Source organism: Amphiprion ocellaris, chromosome 1 (genome assembly GCF_022539595.1).
Source record: "Amphiprion ocellaris isolate individual 3 ecotype Okinawa chromosome 1, ASM2253959v1, whole genome shotgun sequence".
In the NCBI taxonomy this organism is placed as follows: domain Eukaryota; kingdom Metazoa; phylum Chordata; class Actinopteri; family Pomacentridae; genus Amphiprion; species Amphiprion ocellaris.
In genome coordinates this window covers 12,578,516-12,598,381 of record NC_072766.1, presented here as the reverse complement: position 1 = coordinate 12,598,381, position 19,866 = coordinate 12,578,516, and the positions used below count along the sequence as shown (strand labels likewise).

General features: G+C 38.1%; 1 protein-coding gene across 2 annotated transcripts; it reads left to right on the top strand.

Annotated features, from left to right (window-relative positions):
• Positions 1-307: 307 nt before the first annotated feature.
• Positions 308-19,506, top strand: mtmr10 (myotubularin related protein 10). Of its 2 annotated transcripts, none has more exons than XM_023283921.3 (16): positions 308-871; positions 2,408-2,468; positions 5,912-6,048; positions 6,726-6,798; positions 7,883-8,025; positions 11,635-11,728; positions 11,901-12,048; positions 12,805-12,892; positions 13,071-13,159; positions 13,398-13,528; positions 13,687-13,756; positions 14,263-14,333; positions 14,582-14,754; positions 14,862-15,032; positions 15,810-15,992; positions 16,262-19,506. In XM_023283921.3, exons 1-16 carry the CDS (start codon positions 815-817, stop codon positions 16,871-16,873), a joined length of 2,301 nt encoding a protein of 766 aa, XP_023139689.1. In that variant the 5' UTR covers positions 308-814; the 3' UTR covers positions 16,874-19,506. The 2 variants fall into 2 exon arrangements, with proteins under 2 accessions (XP_023139689.1, XP_054867690.1); XM_055011715.1 differs by having other exon boundaries at positions 16,259-19,506.
• The last annotated feature ends 360 nt before the right edge of the window (positions 19,507-19,866 follow it).

The window sequence follows — 19,866 nt, the reverse complement described above, 5'->3', positions numbered from 1 at the left end:
TTAAAAAAAGGGAAAAAAAGAAAAACAAAGACACACGGTCATAAGCTTTTAGTCCTGTAAATGCCTCATGGGAGTTGTAGTCCATGGGTGGCGTACTTGATAAATGTTGACAAAATATTCGTCGTTTTATCTTTCAGTGACACGGTTGTCAGTATTTGCTATCACAAAGTAGTAGTAGATATCCAGTTAACTTAGAATATGAGTAGAATACCCCGGTGTTCAGTCTCAGTTCTCCAGAAAGTTTGATGAAAGAAAGTCTCGTTGCAGAAATACAGTTCAACAGCGGAGCCCGGAAGCAGGGCGGGACCTCGGCTCTTTATAAACATGGCCGATAAGTCGTTCACGGTGTCAGGTACTGCGTTTGGCTGAATTAGTTAAGCCTTTGAGGAAGTCACTGAGGGTAACTTAAACAGTAACAGGTGTAAAGAAAATGTAGACGCACAACCGGTGCTTGTAGTTTTTTTCGTAGTTTTATCTCTGCGTGGGATGTTGGAACTTCATGTAGTACTTTATGCTAGCTAGCTAACCGAGCTAACGCCGACATCTCAACGGTAACTTCTGTCAACTTTTTTCCACCAGCTAGCATAATCTGCTAATTGACTGCTTATCGAAATGGAGGAGTGCCGTCGCTCGCCCAGGCTGTCTCGATGAATATTTTGCCACGAGTGCATTGGATTTACTGAGCTAAGGTTCTGATATACGTTTTCTTGAAGGCTTCCTTTTGGATTGTGTGTGTTTTTTTCCCTACTGGCAGCAGTTAAGCGTTTGCCAGGCGCCCGTTCAGGAACACCATCGAGAGGGGCGGACATAAACAATGTTTTCTGGCAAACCCATAAAACCAACCTTCAAGTGTTATCTTCCTCCTGTACAGGTCTGTATGTGTTTGCATATGACAGTTAATGGCAAGAGTATAGTTTTCAAGGTGGACGGTCAGGATACAGTGTAATATGTCACTATTCCCCAAAAACATGCAGACTGTTGTACGTATTTTCTTATTCCAAGTGATGTTCGTCGGATTCATCAGAGAATATTTTAAATTGAAAGAGTTTGTGCAACTTTGCCATTAAATGAAGAAGGGTTTTTGTCAGATTACTTTGACTTTCAATCTGCATAGTCAATGACAGGTGAAATGTCACAGCTGAGTTAATTTCCCTTCTACTCCTGCACAATTTCAAGCAATGAAACCTGGAAATCTGTAAGAACGAATTACCCAGCTATACCATGGCATCCTTTGTATGAGTTTCAGCTTTTGTTTACATTGTTTTGCCTGCAGGTGACTGCACTTCTCCATATAAAGAGTAAAATGGTTTGCTTTCAGACATGGGATTAGCAACAAAAATACATCCAATTTCTGGCAGTGAAAGTTCAAGAGAAGTGTTGAAAACAAATTTTCCATTGATAATTGGTGTATGTAGCCTAAATTCATCGTATTTTCATGCTCTGGTCCTGGTGATAACTCCAAATAATAAACAAAAAACAAATACAGATGACAAATAGTTTCGTTCATATCATTTTTTTCCCCAAACTGTAATTACATGCAGTGCAAATGTTGCAATGATTTCACATTTAGGAGAGAATATTAACCATACACCTACCCCACATAAAGAAAAGTGACTTGAACTTTGACTGAGACTGCTCAATCAGTGGCATTCCTTCATTAGATTATAATTAATAATTCTTTTTGCGGTGTCATTCACTGTGCATTCCTAGTATTCTGGGTCTTTACTCGAGCACATTAGACTTTAAATAAAACAGTACCTAGGCTGATAAAGTACGATCCTTTATCTTTAACTAAAACATATTTACATTTAGATTTGATCGGCCTTTTGAAACTGTACTATTTTTAATATGTCAAACCTACCAAAAGGCTATGATTCCCACACTTGAACCCACAAGCCTGAAAATCAGCACTTTAACCTCATAGTCATTCATTTACTTAACAGTAAAGCATTAATGACCCCACACAACCGTCCCAACACTAATAGACTGTTACAGTATCAGGCAAGTGTGAGCAGTATTGGTGCATACAGTATTAATCGTATTACTTGACTGCTGTGTCTGCTTCGTACCAAATATAGAAAACGGAGCTTGTACCTGACTTGTTGTTACATACTACATGTTGTAAGTTAATGCAATATTACATTATTTTCAGTATGTTTGTAAAGTGACTCTGATTGAATCTTAGGTGTGATGGGAATTTACAAGCCCTGTAACAGGTCTCCTCTTTTTTATTGGTTTTACACCTAGAAACACTTTATAGTCCACTTTATGCTTTGTTTACAACACAGTAGCACATTTCATTGGTAACTTTCTACCTCTTCAGCTTATAATGAGACATTTGTGCCATTAATCATTAACCATCTCATGAACAACAGAATCTGATGTGGCATATTTGTTTTTTTTCTAGACTGATGTGAAGAAAAATATTGAACCACCGATTAAAAAGTTGGACCCCAAGTTACTTCCAGGTAAGTTTGTTTTCTGCATTATCATAAGAATACTGGGCACCAAAAAGAAAGGTTTTAATTAAAGAGCAACCATCTACTTGATCAAAGACAGGCTAGGAATTATTGAGGCTTTGACATTTTATTGAGACATTTTGTTTGATTTTGACCAGATGAAAGATTGTATTCAATTTCACACAGTGCCTCATGTATTTTATCCATTCACTGTGCTACAGAGGAACATAAGGGAGTATGCAGCAGACTTGTACTTTGGCAAAGGCCTGTTTCTCATTAACTAAAAAGCGGTGTCTTCAGCTTGGTTCCTGACTTTCTTAGTCAACTCCCACATCTCCATTTTGTTTTCAGTGATTCTATTGAATATTGCCATCAAAACAAAGATGACAATGCAGCCCAATTATCAAGTTAACTTATAGCTAATACCTTACTTTATCTGCCGATAATGAGATGGTGATATCCATCTAAATGTGCTGCAGAAAGGGTTGAGCAGTTCTTCTGAATGAATGGCTTTTCAATACAGTGAGGTGTGGCTGACAAAATAATTTTCTTTTTAATATTTTGCATGGTTGCGTGACAGGCACAGCAATGTGATGTGAGAGTGTTTCATGTATTGTAAAGTAGAGAATGTGAACGTTACTTCCCTTTTGTCCTGTTTGCAGTGCTGAGTCAGTGCTGCATTTCCTTACACTACATGGTTTCAAAGTCTCTGTGTTTTCTCATGAAAGTGTGGACGATGCCCATTTCTAGGACATGAGTAATTACCGGTCCTGTCATTGTTTTACGTACCTGGCAGGGTTTTATCAAACTGGTGTAACTCGCGTTTTAGCTAAGGAAAACATGCGCCAATCTGAAACAGCCTGAGCTATTAAAAGTACTGTTCCAAATGTTACGTGTCAGCTTAGGAACTGCTATGGACATCCTATATTGCCTTACATTTCGCTGTATTTTTAAAAATGCAAGACTATCTTGGGTTTTGCTTAGTGACAGTGTCTCTTTGAGGGCTTCCTCTCTGTTAAATTTAGTGAGTTTATTTAAGCTGGAAATTTTTGAAGCATTGGTATAAAACGTCTTTTTCCTTTTTAAATCATCAGGAGCATCAACAGACAGTTTACAGATAGTTAATTATTAACTATCAGTAGTTCTCTTCGCTGTTTTCTCATGAGTGCAAGATCTCATGAGGATTTGGAAACATCACCCGCCCTGAAAAACATCACGCTTATGGCATCAGATAAGTGCCCTTTGCAGCATGCTTCCTCTCTACAGCCACAGTTTCCACTTCTATCAGATATAGGAAACAAACGTTGTTTTCTACAGGAAACAAATGCATTTGTTAAAGTAGATTCAAGATGTGAAATTCTATTTCCCTGAAGTTGTGCCAGGTGATGCATATTGTATAATTATGATGCCATAGTGTCCTAAACATGAGTAGTTCAGAAACTGGAGGTGCAGAAAAGCCTTTTGTTCAATGACTTATTCAAGTTTAAGTGTAAACAGTTCAGTTGTGTCTTGACACACCCTTTGCATAGTGTTAAGTTGTAGGTTTTTGGAGTAAGTATTTCACTGATACCCCCTCTTTAAGTAAAAAGTGTTCTTGAGACAGAAACATTTTAGTTTTACACTTTAGTTTCACTTGCGAACAAACTATGAAGTGTTTTTGGTCACGGGCTGCATGACTGTTTTAAGTGACCTGCTGTATTTGTTAGCACGTGAGGGTATTACCACATATGGGTAAGTTGCTGCTTCTTTCTCACCCTGATTTGTGAGCCAGACTAACAGGTTTCATGATCAGCTTCCTTATTTTTAACTGTACAGTCTCGGTTGGCTCCACTGAGGCAGAGCTTTGAAGTGACTGTCTGCAGGACTCCACCCTGCTGCCCCAGTTCTCATCTTCTAAAAATTTGTGGGGCAACTTTTTATAGCCAGATTCTTGTCTACGCCTTAATCGTTTTGTGATCATGTGAAGGGGCAAAGGTCATGTTACTCATAAAAGATAGTGTATATAAAAAGCTGCCTCGTTAGACTAAAGCTGAAGTAAACACTATAATGTGAATTGTATGTGGCAGAATTGAAGGGACCTACCAATCAACTTTTATTTACAAATGTTACTTTGGACATATGTGAGGCCTTTTGACTTTCAGCTTCAGGTCATTAAAGCTGTGCAGCATTTGATTTTGAAGCACATTCAGTCCCAGCCCTATATCAAACATTTGCAACGTGTAAATGACATCAGCTTCCTGTTTGGTCGTATACATAAAGAAAATTACATAGTGCCTGATATGCTTTAAGAGAGTCACAAAACATTATAGCCTTTAGCTCCGTAAGATTAATATATAAATACTGTGTAGGAAGCTTATGAAGTGTTTTCACTTGGGGATTCATTTAGTCCAGCATAGTGGACATTTTTGCCTATCGAATGGTCAGCAATAACAGGAAAATGCATCTGCAACACAGACTTTTTATTTTTACTGTGTGAGAACCCATCATGCTTGCTGTCGTGTGTAGTCGCTCTCACCTCAAAGTTTCATTCTGAGCCAGGAAAAACCCTGGTTTCTATTATATACTTTCCTGTCCACTAAAAGGGAAATGGAAATGTTCATAAAAGAAGTAAAATATAGTTGCATAAATGGGGAGTTAAAACTCAGTTGAACAAGTTGAACTTGTTTATTATTAAAACTGGTTCTGATGTCAACGGAAGGCATGTAAAGACTTGGTTTGATTTCACCCTGGATAGTTGTCGTCATTCTAATGAAAACACCTTTACACTGACGCATTTTTGTCTACACAATACTTTGTGGCAAATGTAATGGAACTCATCAACAAAAACATGTCCTGTAAATGTTCTTGAAGCATTATTTTTAGTGATTTGTATCAGTATGTATTGCTAAACTTATATTCTCCACCAGCATTGTTGTAAGATCTTTACCTTTGCCTACTACCTGTTGCTGTTACTTATGCATGTAAATGTACAAAGTAGCAACTAAGAGGAAAAAAGGGAAAGAAAAGAAAAACACTGCAAGTCAGTGTCATAATGGTGTAATTTTGAAAGAGGTATTCTGTATGCATAAAGTTTTTCAAACAAAACGTGAGTCTAAATCACATTTTAACACAAAGCAAATGTGAATTAGATTTTTATTATCACAATTTCTAGAAACATTAGATATTTAAATATTAATTCTTAAACCTTATAACTTATACATCATTATTTAAACAAATATATTAGCTTAATAATAAAAGCATAAGTCATGTTTTTGAGCAGGTGGGAAGCAGAAAAAAGACTGCAAAAGTCACTTTTTAACATTTTAACTAAACGCCTCTAAATTTGTTACAGCGCAGTGCAAATGCTGAGTTTGTTTTTTTTACTATACCTTTCTAATCTTTAACCTTCCTTAAAGTGTAGCTGCTGACTGTAGGTGTTACACTCAGCTTTTTCTTCATTTGTCTGTCACCAGGGGAGATCGTAGTTAATGAGGTGAACTTTGTGAGGAAATGCATCAGCGCTGAAAGCAACCAGGATGACCCGTGGGGGAAGTTGATATGCACCAACTTTAAGGTGTCCTTCATCCCTCAAGAAGCCCCCCCCAAGCAGGTATTTGTGTGGATTTCTTAGTAGTAATTCTAAAATATAATGATGTTTTAATGCAGTTGGTATCACATTTTGTAATTATTACACCCCAAATATGAAAAACTGAACTTCCTTATACATATCTTAAAAAGGCATGAAATTACCAACTACAATTTTAGCTCTGTATTAACGTTTAATATTTATTCGTACCACCAGCGTAGTGCTGAATAGATTAAACGGTCGTACTTCTCACCCTTGTTTGCATGTTTGGTGCATCTGGCAAGGAGGAAGGAAAACTTGTTCACTTTCCTGCAATACATTGTCAGAGATAACGCACAAGAAGTGAGAGAACAGACGTCATTTCCACCTACGTGGCAGATTGTTTACATGATAACAAAATTAGACTTGATCATTGCTTAGTCTGAGGAGCTCAATCTGAGCAGCAGGATTTAATAATAATAATAATAATAATAATAATAATAATAATAATAATAATAATAATAATAATAATAAATTTTATTTATAAAGCGCTTTTCCAAAAACTCAAAGACGCTGTACATAAAATACAATAAGATAAAACAAAACTGTTAATTAAAATCATATTGATAGAGTATTTCAGTCATGTATAGAATGATGCAATGTCCACAAGATATCAAACATCATTTTTTGTCTTTGGTTTTTTTTTTTTGTCCTCACAACAGAAATCCCAGTTGTCGCACCTGCTGCTTGGAGAGCATGACATCCCCCTAACCTGTCTGGAACAAGTTGTAACAGGTACATCTGGTTCTAAATGTTTGTGAATTTTTAGAAAACGTTGGATTCTTTTTTTTTCTGTGTGTGTGAGAAAGCATTCTGCAGGTTTCATATTGTTATGGCACTCTATCACTTGCTCACTTCTCCATGTTGAAAGCTTGTTACCTGAGCCCAAATGCGTATCTTTGTATTCAGCAGAAATTTAATGTCCGACTCAGCCAGTCATCTCTTTGAGTAACTGATTGATAATCTGTTTTGTAAATGTCTAGTATTCTAACCCAGCTATTTTGCAAGAGTGATCTGTTATCAGAATTAAATTTGGATGAGCTCGGTCTACTCCTCATCAATCTTTCACAGCTTCAGTGACTGGTGTCGTTTTTTGTTTTTCCTGGTCAGCAATCTGATAACAAATGATGTCACAGCTAAAGCAGTGCTTAGTGGCAGTGCTGCCTGGCTTCGGATTAGCTGTGTTTATATATCACATTGCTGTCGATTGCTGACACTGCAAGGGCAACTGCCCAAAGCAAGGTTGTTGTGTTACAGTGATGAAGCATGAGGTTTTGTTTTACCCAGCATGTGTTTGACCTATTTGAGCTGAGCTTCTAAAGATGGCAACATCAGTGTGGGATTTGCGCAATTATCAAGAATGAAATACAAAACTAGGGCTGAGTAATATTTTTAATACCACATATCATTATGTTTTTATATTTACTCCCTCTGGTACTAATGTGAATAGACTAATTGACTACAGAGATGTATTATTGATAAAAAGGAGGAGGGGCCGGTCGGTCACAGTCAGTCTCAGAGGCTCATAATTGGACTTCAATATTGACTGAAATTTCATTATCAGGACAATGACTTAATTTTCCTGTTTATTTGCCAGTAATATAATGGCCATCGATGTATTGTTCATCCCTTCTTCAAAGAGCACAAAAGCAATATTTAGCTATGGCTAAAGAGATATGAGATGTGTCTTGAGTGTTTTGTATTGAAAATGAATACCTGCTATGTTCCAAAGGAATGCTATCAATTTAATCTTTTAATCTTCTATCTCTAAACATTTGCATGTGCTCATTAAAATTTTCTGTTCATATTTTGTGTTCAGTGAATGATACAAAGGGGAAGAAGAAAGTACTGGGCTCAAACCAGAAGCTGAAGTTCAACCCCACAGAGCTCATCCTGTACTGCAAAGACTTGCGTATCATAAGGTTCTGCTTTGATGAGGCTGGGCCTGAGAGTGCAAGAAAGGTGAGTGAAACATAAATGATTGCCAGTTTGCTTTGATTTTTGTTTCAGTAACTGACTGGCTCTTTGAGAAGCTTTAAAAGATTTGCTTAATGTGGAAGGCTTGCTAGAGTCAGTCGTACACTCTCAGGAACTTTGACTGTAGAGAAAAAGGGAAATTGTGAGTGGATACAAGAACAATGAACAACAAAAATAATTCTACCACAATTAAAGACTGTGGGTTTCTGAGTGTGGCACCCCTGGTGTTAGCATAATAGATGAATATTGACTACCTCACTTCCCCCATAGGTCTGTCCAGTGGATACATACAGTACCAAATTCCGCCACAACTTTATGGTAAAAAAAATATTGCATTACAATAACTCAAGCATCAGACTATTATTTTAGCACACACTCTGAAAAATAGGGAACTTGTTCAATAATCACATTAAATGGTGCACAGCTAGCATCAGCTTTTTTTTGTCAGTGCCATAGCTCACAGACAGGGCTGGACTAGAGCAGCTGATCACACACTACCAATATTCATGCTCTGCTGAATATGTATGCCAACCATGCCACTCCCTAGAAACACCAAAGCCATGTCATGAAATAGATAGAGAGAATCAAGCTAGATTAAGAGAGAAAATATATACTTTCAAAAAGTGACACAACAAAATTATATACTTTACTGTAATGAATCCTAAAACAAGCGAAGGACTCCTGTGTTTGTGTGTGTGATGGAAAGGGAGAAAACAGACATAATAAATGATCAGAAGATGAATGTTTCCAGATAGAGTAGCATTCAGTAAATCAATAAATTGTAAACTCACTAAGTCAAAAGGATACCTGTAAACCTCTTAAATGAATCCTTAAAAATGCAAGTGATGCCATCTTGTGTTTCTGATACAGAGAGAGAGTTGATGTGATAAATGATTACTCAGATTACCTGTTTCTTTCATATTAAAGTAGCCTTGCATAAACTGTAAATTCACACGAAAACTGGCTGCCACACGTTATTTCCCAGTTCCCAAAAGAGCACTGTTCACACAAAGCTTAATAAATCAATAAACAAAACAACAAACACTGCCAGCTGAATCACTGGTAATGTTGATGAATAGTGCTTAACAATGCCCAGAGTCCCATTAAAAGATATTTTTAGTGCAAGGAAAATAAAAGAGCTAGCTTGCTAGCTAATGGCAAATGCTTACTAATTGCTCATAAACGTTCATCATGTCTTCTTGTTGATACTTTAGTTTAGATTCTTTTGTTCAGACATTAGGTGAATGGATAGATGTTATTTACCTTGCTTGACAGTTTCGGCGAACACTCTCGCCTTCTTCAGATCCATCTCACTGACAGCGTGACGTGTCAGCCGGCAGATTTTGACAGCCGGCATTTGCTGCACGCCCAGACTCTACTGGTCGTGCCGCTATTTAAGCTTACTAATTGTCTTAGCTTGTGTGCATAGTTTGTTAGCTGGCCAGTGTGACCTCCCTACATGGTAACAGTGATTTTATAACTAGCTACCTGGCAACCTAAGCCTACAATCATTAAAGCAACAAATTAGCCAAATTTAACTAAAGCAAAGTGTGCAGAATTATTGTTATTATTTTTTTGGAATTTACCAACTAAACCCCAGCTAGTATTTTCACCACTAGTGCTTTTCCGTGATTTTATCAAGGGGGTGTTAATGATCTCCTGATCTCTAAAGTAGCAGATTTTCTTTGCAATGAGCTGTTTAAAGAAGGCCCTGAGCCCATTGAGCTACCTGTTTTATGGCCCAGTCGCACCAAAAAAGGACAGTTGTGTCAGCCTACCTAGGTGTTTAAATTAACCATTCCCTTTTCTCAGTTTCCCCCATCCATTTCACTGTTGGTTTGCTGACCAAACTTTTCCTTTCCTGACTCTGTGAGGTCACTACATACACACACTCAGTTTCATTGCTATGGCCACTTCCTCCATGACAAGGATGTTTATATCATACAAGCTTCTATGTGCTAGTTTGTCACCCTCCATTAAGTACAAATGACTCACTTCTCAAAAAGCATGTTCAGTTTAACCATTAGCCAAACAACGCTGAGACACTGAGAACAATGCTCATTCATGGCAAAGGAAACAGAATTTGATTTTGATTGTACTGGCAGTGTGGGTCTGACTCAACTCCTGCACTGAATGGACAGATGTTTCATTCTTGATACTGGAGCTCAGTTCAGTAGGGTTCAAGAAACTCACTCTGATATGATGAACTATGTTGATCTCATTACCTATGAAACTGATGAATTAGGTTTTATAATACTTGAAAATAGTGTTTTTATTTAAGGCTGGGGTATCGTGACAAATAAAACAGAAAGACGTGAAAGTAAAACAGTGTCGTCATCTTGCACTCAACCTGGCAGGCATTTAAAACGTGTGACTGTTTCATAGGTATGTTTGACTCACCTTCAAACACAGCCAACAGTTACAAAATAAACATTCAGCTCTGTCATGCTATGTAAGAAGAGATGTTGTGCAACATTGTGTAATTTAGGGGTTAAAGAAAGCATGGGAATAAATATTTAGTTGTGAATTAGGTGCACAAAGTTCTTCAGGAACTTTTCTCCTCTGTACAGTGTCAGGGACCTGTGTATCTTCACATTGTGTTAGTGAAATGCATATGAATTTAAATGCACACAGTTGCATGTCTGATCTCCTTTCATGTCATCTGGGAGCAATTTTTGTGTAGGTTTTGGAGCACTTGCCGCTCCCCAACACATACCTACAGCACATTTGACCAATAGTATGCCATTCTATTGGACAGGGATAAGTCTCTGTTTACATATTAATTTCATTCATATAAGAAATGCATTGGTACAATTTTATGTTCTGTACTGAATACAGCAGAGTATGAGAGGTTGATTATGTACAGAGCTCTAAAATAGAATGTCTGCCCTCCCTCGCTCCTTGTGAGCTTATTTATGGACACCATGTATGTAATTACAGTGTGAACCTAAAACAGGGCTCAGTTCTTTTTTTCTCTCTGTGACATATGGAATTATGCCAGCCTATAATAGCTTATTTTGCCATAGGAAATTACAGCGTTGGGAACAGCCTTGTCTGCACACACACACACACACACACACACTTTTTCTGTGTTCTTCTCGTGTTATTCACAGCTTTACTACTGAATGGACTTCTTTATATGACTCAAGTGGAGCCACAGAGAGATTCAGTCCTGTAAACCCAGAGCAGTAGGCTGTCTGTCAGACATTTGCTTTCACAGGTTTCACTTGTACATGTGTTGCTATGATTAAAGAACATGCCTCTGAGCTCATTTTAGCACTCAGAGAGAACTAGGGTTGGGGAAATGGCTCTGATGAAATCTAATCTGCCTTGATAATATTCAACATTCAGTTGTACTTCTGTTAATTGTACAGGGCAGTATGTTAAAATTTTAGATGCAGATATATTTGTTCGTTCAGGTATTTGACACTATTTGAAGAGTCATGGCGTCAGATCAGTATTTTCTGTATACAGATTTATATGTGGTGGCCTGCTACAATGTCACAATTTACTGCTGCCTATAATATGTATTCATCCATTTGACCAACCCCAGATTGCACTCTCATCAAAGTATTTTTCTTCTTGACATTCTAGGTTTGCCTTGCTATTGCCCACTACTCCCACCCAGCAGATCTTCAACTGCTGTTTGGTTTTGAATATCAAGGACGGCGATACCATGAATGTAAAGGTGATTACATTGTGTGACTTCATTTTATTGTTTCCAAAAGAGCCAACATATAATCTGAAAGTGTTGTCCATTCTGTAAATGTAAATTCCAATCCAAATTCCAGAGTTATGAAATCCAAATTTGTCCATCCATGTCTCCCACCCAAGACATTAAATTGTATCTGTATTTCCAGGGGATCGAGTCAATGGCTCCACCCCAAGAGGAGGAATGCAGACACCCATTTTTGACCGTCCATCTGACTGGGATCGGGAGATCAAGAGAACGAGTGCCTCAGAGTGGAGGGTGTGCTCCATCAATGAAAGCTATGCCATCTCACCAAGGTCCTAATTTCATATTGTTTGTTGTAGGCAAAGCATGTCTGTACTTTCTGCAATTGGCCTTAGTTGTTATAGTTTTAAATATTTTTGGGCTGGACACTGTATTTATATTGTGCACCTTTTTTGCCAATTTAGAGCTTTGTGTAGCATGAATGAGGCCAAGAGAAATGCATCTCTGTGTAACATGCATGTGTGTTTGGTACAATACATGCTATTCATCTGAGTTCAGCGGTGACACCATGGTGGGTTTTCAAAGTGAGAATTGTAATTTGCAGAAAGACTCATAATTGCATAATAGTAGCTTGTACCAAATCGTACACACCACATGGGCCTGAAACAATACTTACAGTACGCTCTGATTCATTTTTTCCTCAACCAACACAAAAACACCACCGCTAAAGGTTCTGAGCTTAGATAGTTACTTAAAAACATTTTGGGTAAGACACAGCAAAACCATTCCAGCGCTAACATGTTATTTACAGCTGGCCAAGAGTTTCTGTACTATTCAATATTGTGGAATGTTGGCATGAAGTAACACACTTACCTTGTTCAAATGAAAAAGAAAGCCTTGGTATGTGATATAATATATATCCTAAATGTCTCTTTTTTTCCATTTGGATTAGTTTTCTGTCTGCAAAATTGTATGTTGTGGAAACATGAAAATACATTTTCTCACATGTAATTTCATCGTTCTGGTTTAAATGATGCATTGTGTTTGATTAATGTGTAACATAAGTCTTTTTCTGAACTCCTTTTTAGTCTTCCAGAGTACATTGTGGTCCCAGTTTCTCTGGCAGACCAAGATCTGAAGCAGTACTCATTATACTTCACTGATAGACGCATCCCTGTGAGTATATAAGCTCTGATATCTCCTTAAAATGTTAGCATTTTCTTAGACTTAGGAGTACTTCATTTATCCATTTCAGTGGCTTATTATTAGCAAATTTAAGGACCGCTGATGGATTAATTTCTAATTATTAGCTACCAGCTCCAAGTACCATCAAACTGATGTTTTCTTCTTGTAGCTGTGGTGCTGGAATCACCCCAATGGGAGCGCGCTTGTCCGTATGGCCTGCATTGTTGATCCATTACATCAGAGGAAGATTGATCAGAGGTGATGCTAACATGTCTAATCCTTTCAGGTTGAAAAATATGTAAATATGTTGTTGCTATTATCACTTTTAAACTTGACTTTCAACGGCTGCCAACAGCAGTGGAATGAGAAAGTGATGAGATCTGTCACACTTTATTACAACTTTAAACGTAGATTTTTAGTCCAGGTTTTGGGGAGTTGAACTGTTAGTGGTTGTGAACTGATTCCAATCATCAACATCTGTTTTGTGTTTTTATAGGATCTTCACTGCCATTACAAAAAGCCACACACAGCGCAGTGAAGTCATCAGGTCCGATCTGGACAAGTGTCTGCCTAATATCCAGGACATCCAAAGCGCCTTTGTTAAAGTCAGGCAGATCTGTGTCCTAGGTGCGCTCCTTTGCTCTCCACTTTTAACTGCAACATCCAACTTCTGTGTGCAGTGTTTTTCATTCACATTTGTTTGCTGTGCGAATGTTTGGGATTTTTTGACGTGGGTGTGAACAGTTTTATTAGTGTACAAGTGTTTGACTGTTACGATTCTGCAGATCCTTTTGAGGAGTCTGAGGAGAGGTGGCTTTCTTCCATTGACAACTCCCGATGGCTGGAGTACGTCAGGTATGTCAACAAGCTGACAGTGCATGAAAGCTCTTTATAAACTATCAATGCTGTGGTAGTCTAGGCCAAAATTCAAATGTCTTGTAAGCCACAAGTCTGTGTTATCCTCATAGTTCCTAGTAACATACCTGCAGTGACATTTTTTTATTGTTTTGGATTGAGTTGTGTAGCTCAGATGACAGCCTATACTTGTTTTAAAGATGTTTTTATGAAATTGCATTGTATGTGCATAATATTTTTATGTTTTCAGTGTAAATATATACTTATGAGATGAGTTACTTGTTTACACATCATGGTTAATCCAGGTTGTTACCATTGGTCCTGTGACAATCTGATGCTGCCTGGCCTGAAATGATTCTGCTAGCACAGTAAACCTTTAATATAGTTTATATCCACATAAAGTTATGATTACCAAGCTGGTGATTTACAATATAGTAGTACAAGTTTTCAAAGCCAGTTTGTTCCAGCTAGCTAGTTGGTTAACGTATGTTTTTTTGTGACCAAAGGGCCTTTCTAAAACACTCAGCTGAGATAGTGTACTACCTGGAAGGAAAGAATGTCTCCGTCATTCTCCAAGGTAAACTCTCTATCAGTCACAATGCCACAGCAGTTTGTAGTCTTCACTCATGCATGATGCACAGTGAAATTAAGTTTTGATTTTATTGATCCACCATGTTACAGCAGAGGGCTTCAAATGCATGTTGCATACCAGCCAAAGTACAATAACAAATTACTGTGGTCAAATAAGATTCAGCACTACTGCTTGTTTTTTTTCAATCTGACGATCCTAAAAAATGTTTTTTGTTGTTTTTTTTTTTTTTGCAGAGGAAGAAGACCGAGACCTCAACTGTGTCGTGTCCTCACTGGTGCAGCTCATGTTGGACCCTCACTATCGCAGCCTCATTGGCTTTCAGAGTTTGGTGCAGAAGGAGTGGGTGATGGCTGGCCATCGCTTCTTGGACAGATGCAACCATTTAAAGAAAAACTACAAAGAGGAGGTATAGATCTAATTTACATCAGTCTAGTCTTAAAAGAGCTGACCTCGTGAATTTCCTGAGACACTCCTGCTCATTGTCAACTGCTTCTTTCTGTTTTCTTGATGAAGTCCCCACTGTTCATGCTGTTCCTGGACTGCGTGTGGCAGATGATGAACCAGTACCCAGCAGCATTTGAGTTCACAGAGGCCTATCTGACAGTACTGAGTGATAGCATGTGGATTCCACTGTTCAGTACTTTCCTCTTCAGTTCTCCCAAACAGCGCGCGCAGCACTTGATGGTAAAGGACAAACATATATGATTGTTTATTCCTTTATATAGTCGACAGAGAAAAAATAGCACTGTAACATAGTTGTATTTCAGAATAAATAGTGCACATGGTGCACTTATTGTTAAAAAGTGAATCAGTGCCCTTTTTCCATGTCTTTTACTAATCGGCTGCTAAACAATATATATATTTTGTAGTCAGATGGAGTACCTACCACGACCTACCAACCTTTTTTGGAAATTACTATAATCTGTAGTCTGAGTTTGCGAAGGCAGATATCTTAATTTCTTATTAGTTCGCTGGATTGTACCATGACCCCCACCCAAAAAGCAAAAAAGTTTAGGCTTAGGATTATTTTTCTCATTAAACCCTGCAAGTGTGGCTGCAGTAACAAGCTTCCTGTGCCTGGCTAACAATATGTCTGTGGTTTTCAAAGCCCACATGTATCGGTTGATACTGGAATCAGAAATTGAGAGTTGGACAATATCGGCATATCGGTTATTGGCAACAAAGCCAATATCGGACATCCCTAGCGGTATTATTTCATGTTAAAAATGATAGTTTCCTCTGTGTGTGGCCGACATTTGACTGGAAAGAGTGCAATACATTGCACTAAGACAAAATAATGTTTAACTTGTGGTCAAGAATCTATAAACCATAGAATTTGACAAAAAACAAATAATGGCAGCTAACAATTAGTGTTTTTATGTTGCCTCAAGTCTGGAGGTTTTTTTCACAGTGTTCAATCATGTTCATTATGTACAGAATAACATTGTTTTTACTATACAGGACTTTGCCAAGAATAAAGCCATCCCTCAAGGAGAAGACCAGGTTGTGTATTTCCCTCCTGTTTGGGAATGGTCACAGCAGTTCTCCATCAAAGATCAAACCCTCTTTAACAACCCCATGTATGTAGGCAAAGGAGCTGCCTGTGTTCAGAATGGAGAGGTGAAAACCTTCAGACGCACAAAGGTATGGAAGGCACTGAGCTTTACAAGTTTTTAAGAGTAGAATCAGCACATTGTTATATGTATATGGTCTAATTTTTTTTTTACTGCTTTTGGTGTGTGTAACGGCTGTCAGTGTAAGGTGTGAGGTAGTTAGTCATTCTTCTTTATGGTCATCCACCTTGTTTGTTAGAACTGGAATCGAGAACAAGGAAAGAGTCCACTGTGGCCTTTCAACCTGCTCCTGCTGCCTGCCAGTTAAAATAATTTAATGCTATCTGCTTCCTCCAGCAGAAAACCTACAGTTCCACATTGCGAGGAACAGCCACACTCATGCGTAATGGACTGAAGGAGGGAGAGGACACACTGACCCGTCGGGGCTCTCTTGTGTCAGAGCTGAAGTCTGAATTCTCAGCAGTGAAAGATGAAAGTCCATCAGAGCGCTTCTTCAGGGACTGGTTCTCTCGACCTGCTGACCAGCAGGGCCTCCTGATTCCCCTGTCCATGCCCTCACACGTGGCTCTCTGGAAGCTCTTCTTCCTACGCTGGGTTCCTGAAGCCTGCATTCCCAGAGGAGGGCCCATCACCGCCTACCACAAGCTCTCCCAACTGGTTGATGAGATTGAGATACTGCAGAGCCAGCTCAGGCAATACAAGGGACCCAGTCCGGGCAACACGCCACTCCCAAGTCCAAGTGGTCCCCCTTCAGACCAAAGGAGGATGTATTTTAAGGCTAGTTACCCAGACGACCCCGCTACCACTCCAGACTTCTTTACCTCCTCCTTTCCTTTCACCCCAGTGGGGAACCTGTGCCGCCGCAGTGTCTATGGGACTCCCATCAGCAAGTTTCTGAATGGGGCGAGGATCTGGCTCTCGACAGAGACTCTTGCTAATGACACTGTGTGAGGTTGTGGGCTTTGGGGCTCGCTTTTCTGAGCCTAGTAGAGGTTTTTGTAATAACTAATCATCTTATTTTCTATTACCTCTTTCTTAAATACCAACAAGGAAACTGAGAAATAGAAAAATGCCATTTTGGACTTCTGATTTTAAATTATTTATAAGCTAGAATTTGCACCATTGATGCTGCATCCAAATCTGAGGTAATTTCTAAATTGAAATTTCATCTGTAGGACTGAATCATTTATTGTCCATTACAGTTGAGGAATTCAGATTCTTTCAAGCATATCCTTCATATTGGCCAGTGAGCTGTTACTGTGAGGTCTCCTGACTGTGAAAGATCATAATTTTTTACAATAGATGTATTTTCTTGTCTTCTTAATCCTAGGTCTTTACCAAGCTAAGCTAACTGCTCTCTTTTGCTGAGCTTACTGTATGGTATGTGCCACACAAAGCATGCTTTTTGGTATTTTAATATTCGATTGAGATGCAGTTGAGAACGCCCTTTCTACGATTTAGCTGTGATTCAGTGCAAGTTTTACAGCAATAATTGAAATGTAGCTATTCTAAGCATGCATGTTATCATTGGTCAGAAGGACTTCTCCACTGAAATGGAACAATGATATTGAAAAATAGAAAATGCCCATTTTTATTGCAGCAGTAATGATGCATTTCAGTGAACACTGATTTCCAAGTACTCATTTTGTTTGTGGATTCCGGGAAATTGAATTAAGGATGTAATATTTTACCTTTTTTTTTATATTTCAGAAAGAGGAACAGAAAATAACACTGCTAACAAATATTCTACTATGTGGTTAAAACAAAAAGGATCTGGCCTGGCTGAATGTAATGAGGGTTTTTTTTCTTTCTTTTTTTTTTTTTTTGCACAGACTTACTGCTGTTTGCTACAAGTGCCCATATTTTGATGGCTTGTTTGGGGTTTGCTATAGGTAGCAAATGGTGTGATTTCAGGGTCTAACTTTGTAGATTTACTCTATTTTTGAAGCAGCAATAAGGGCTTATATTTTTAGTATCATGATGCATGTGATATTGAGGGGAGGCGGAGCTGTGAGGGCTTCAATCTGTGGTAGATAATTCCTCTTCTCTTTTGAAGGGGGTTTAATAAAACTTATATAGAGGCCTTCTGGTAAGGCACCGAGGAGAAACTGTTCAGATGAATGGGTAACAATTTGAAACAGAAGGGACAGATAAATGTTTTGACTCAAACCAGTCCCTAGTTTAGTACAGAGTGAATCAGATTTCAGTCACTGAAGTTACTGATCCAATGAGAGTGACACAGTTTCACAAGCAGGGCAAGAAAAATATTAGCAATAAATCACATGGATACCAAGTTTAATAAATGCACACTGATATGACATGGGAGTCAGATGTCTAGTCTTGACAGTCTTGAAAGTCTGAAAGCATTAACTGTATACACTGTGTAACATACTGTACTAATAATTCTGCATTGACTAATTATAATAGAAAGCAAGAACTGAAGATACTGTACTTACAGTCAGGATGCTAATAGTGAGATTGATGCACAAAGATGCTCTGAGCTATTATTGATGCAATTCTGGAATTTTCTTGGGAGATCTTGGGAAGTTTACCACCAGCTGAACTAGGGACTGGTTGGAGACGCATCTGGGCAAATGGATCAGTTAAATTATCACTATGTAATAACTTAAAATGACAAGACAGCATTTATTATCAAAGCCTTTGTAAATCAAAATATAAGACCACTGGACAGACTTCATGTCCGTCCTACAATTACAAAGGAGCATTGATCCTGCAGCGCTAGATTGACCAGTTTCCAGTAATATATGTTGAACTCATGATTCTTTGGCAATAACTAGTTCAGGTGATACTTAGGATAGTGTATAATGTGAGTGCAAGCCTGCTCTCCCAAATGCTATTAATTGCACATTTTATTCCGTATATAGCATAGATTGTTTTAAGGCAGTTGAATATAATTTGGCAAATATTATAAATACTGTATATGCTTGAAATCTTCCAATTAATATTTTTTGATTAATGGTACTAAATAAATTTTACCTTCGATTTAGTCTTTATATTTTATGGAGAGATATTTATATGCTATTTTTCCACTAATTCACAATGTTGCACTCTGCTGTAATTGTATGATGACCGCGTGTCTGTGTGGCACAGTTTGATTTTGATTAGCAGCAGATGTATTTATTCAGTTATGCAAATGTTCTCTAAGAGCGATGCAGTTGTGACTGCGTATCCTCCGTGCCTTTTTGGGAAGATTGACCATTTTTGTAACTATATTCTAAATCTGTTGACTTATTGTAGTTTTCTAAAACTGATGATTTTTACAAATTCTGTAAATCTAGTTAAATTTAGAGGTACTGCACTGAAGCTGTTTTTTTCCTAACAGAAAGTAAGGCTCAATTGTGTACCAGTAACCAATCATTACATTAGCTGAAATGAAACTGTGTTCTGGCTTTTATTTCACCGGGATCTGGCTCATGAAAATATGACCTCATGTAACAGGTCAACACTTGGTTTTTGTTTGACAGAAAAACTTACGAGGTTGGATCCTACTTTCTAAGACAAATGTTCATGTGTTTTTAACGTATTTCCCCTAAAAGAAGTGTATTAAACTTCAGTAAAATGCATTGTTAGCAGTTGGAATACCTCCTAAAAATTCTTTGTTGAGCAACAAACATTTTCAAGGTGGAGAAAATTCACACAACGTAAATGCATGAGAAATTATCTCCAAAGTGAATGATATGAATCATGTACAGTTGAGTGTTCACCTCTGACATTAAAACCAATGTAAGAAACACAACAGGAGCACAAGATGACAGCCAATATGCAGTATGATTTTTGAAAAAGCTATGGATGAAGTTTTCAAGTATTTAAAAAAAAGTCTGAGGTAGGTAGTTACACGTCTTTAGTCCTGCACAATGGTCTTAACAGTAAAATCTGTCAGGTTGCACGGGGATCATGAATAAACAGCCCTTTTCAAGTCCACC

What these genes read in the sequence shown, in the direction of transcription:
- mtmr10 (XM_055011715.1), top strand. Translation starts at nt 815, where the DNA reads ATGTTTTCTGGCAAACCCATAAAACCAACCTTCAAGTGTTATCTTCCT. An exon ending in AGCTATGCCATCTCACCAAG is followed by an intron (nt 12,049 to 12,804) that starts GTCCTAATTTCA and finishes ACTCCTTTTTAG; the next exon opens with TCTTCCAGAGTACATTGTGG. An exon ending in AAACCTTCAGACGCACAAAG is followed by an intron (nt 15,993 to 16,258) that starts GTATGGAAGGCA and finishes TGCTTCCTCCAG; the next exon opens with CAGAAAACCTACAGTTCCAC.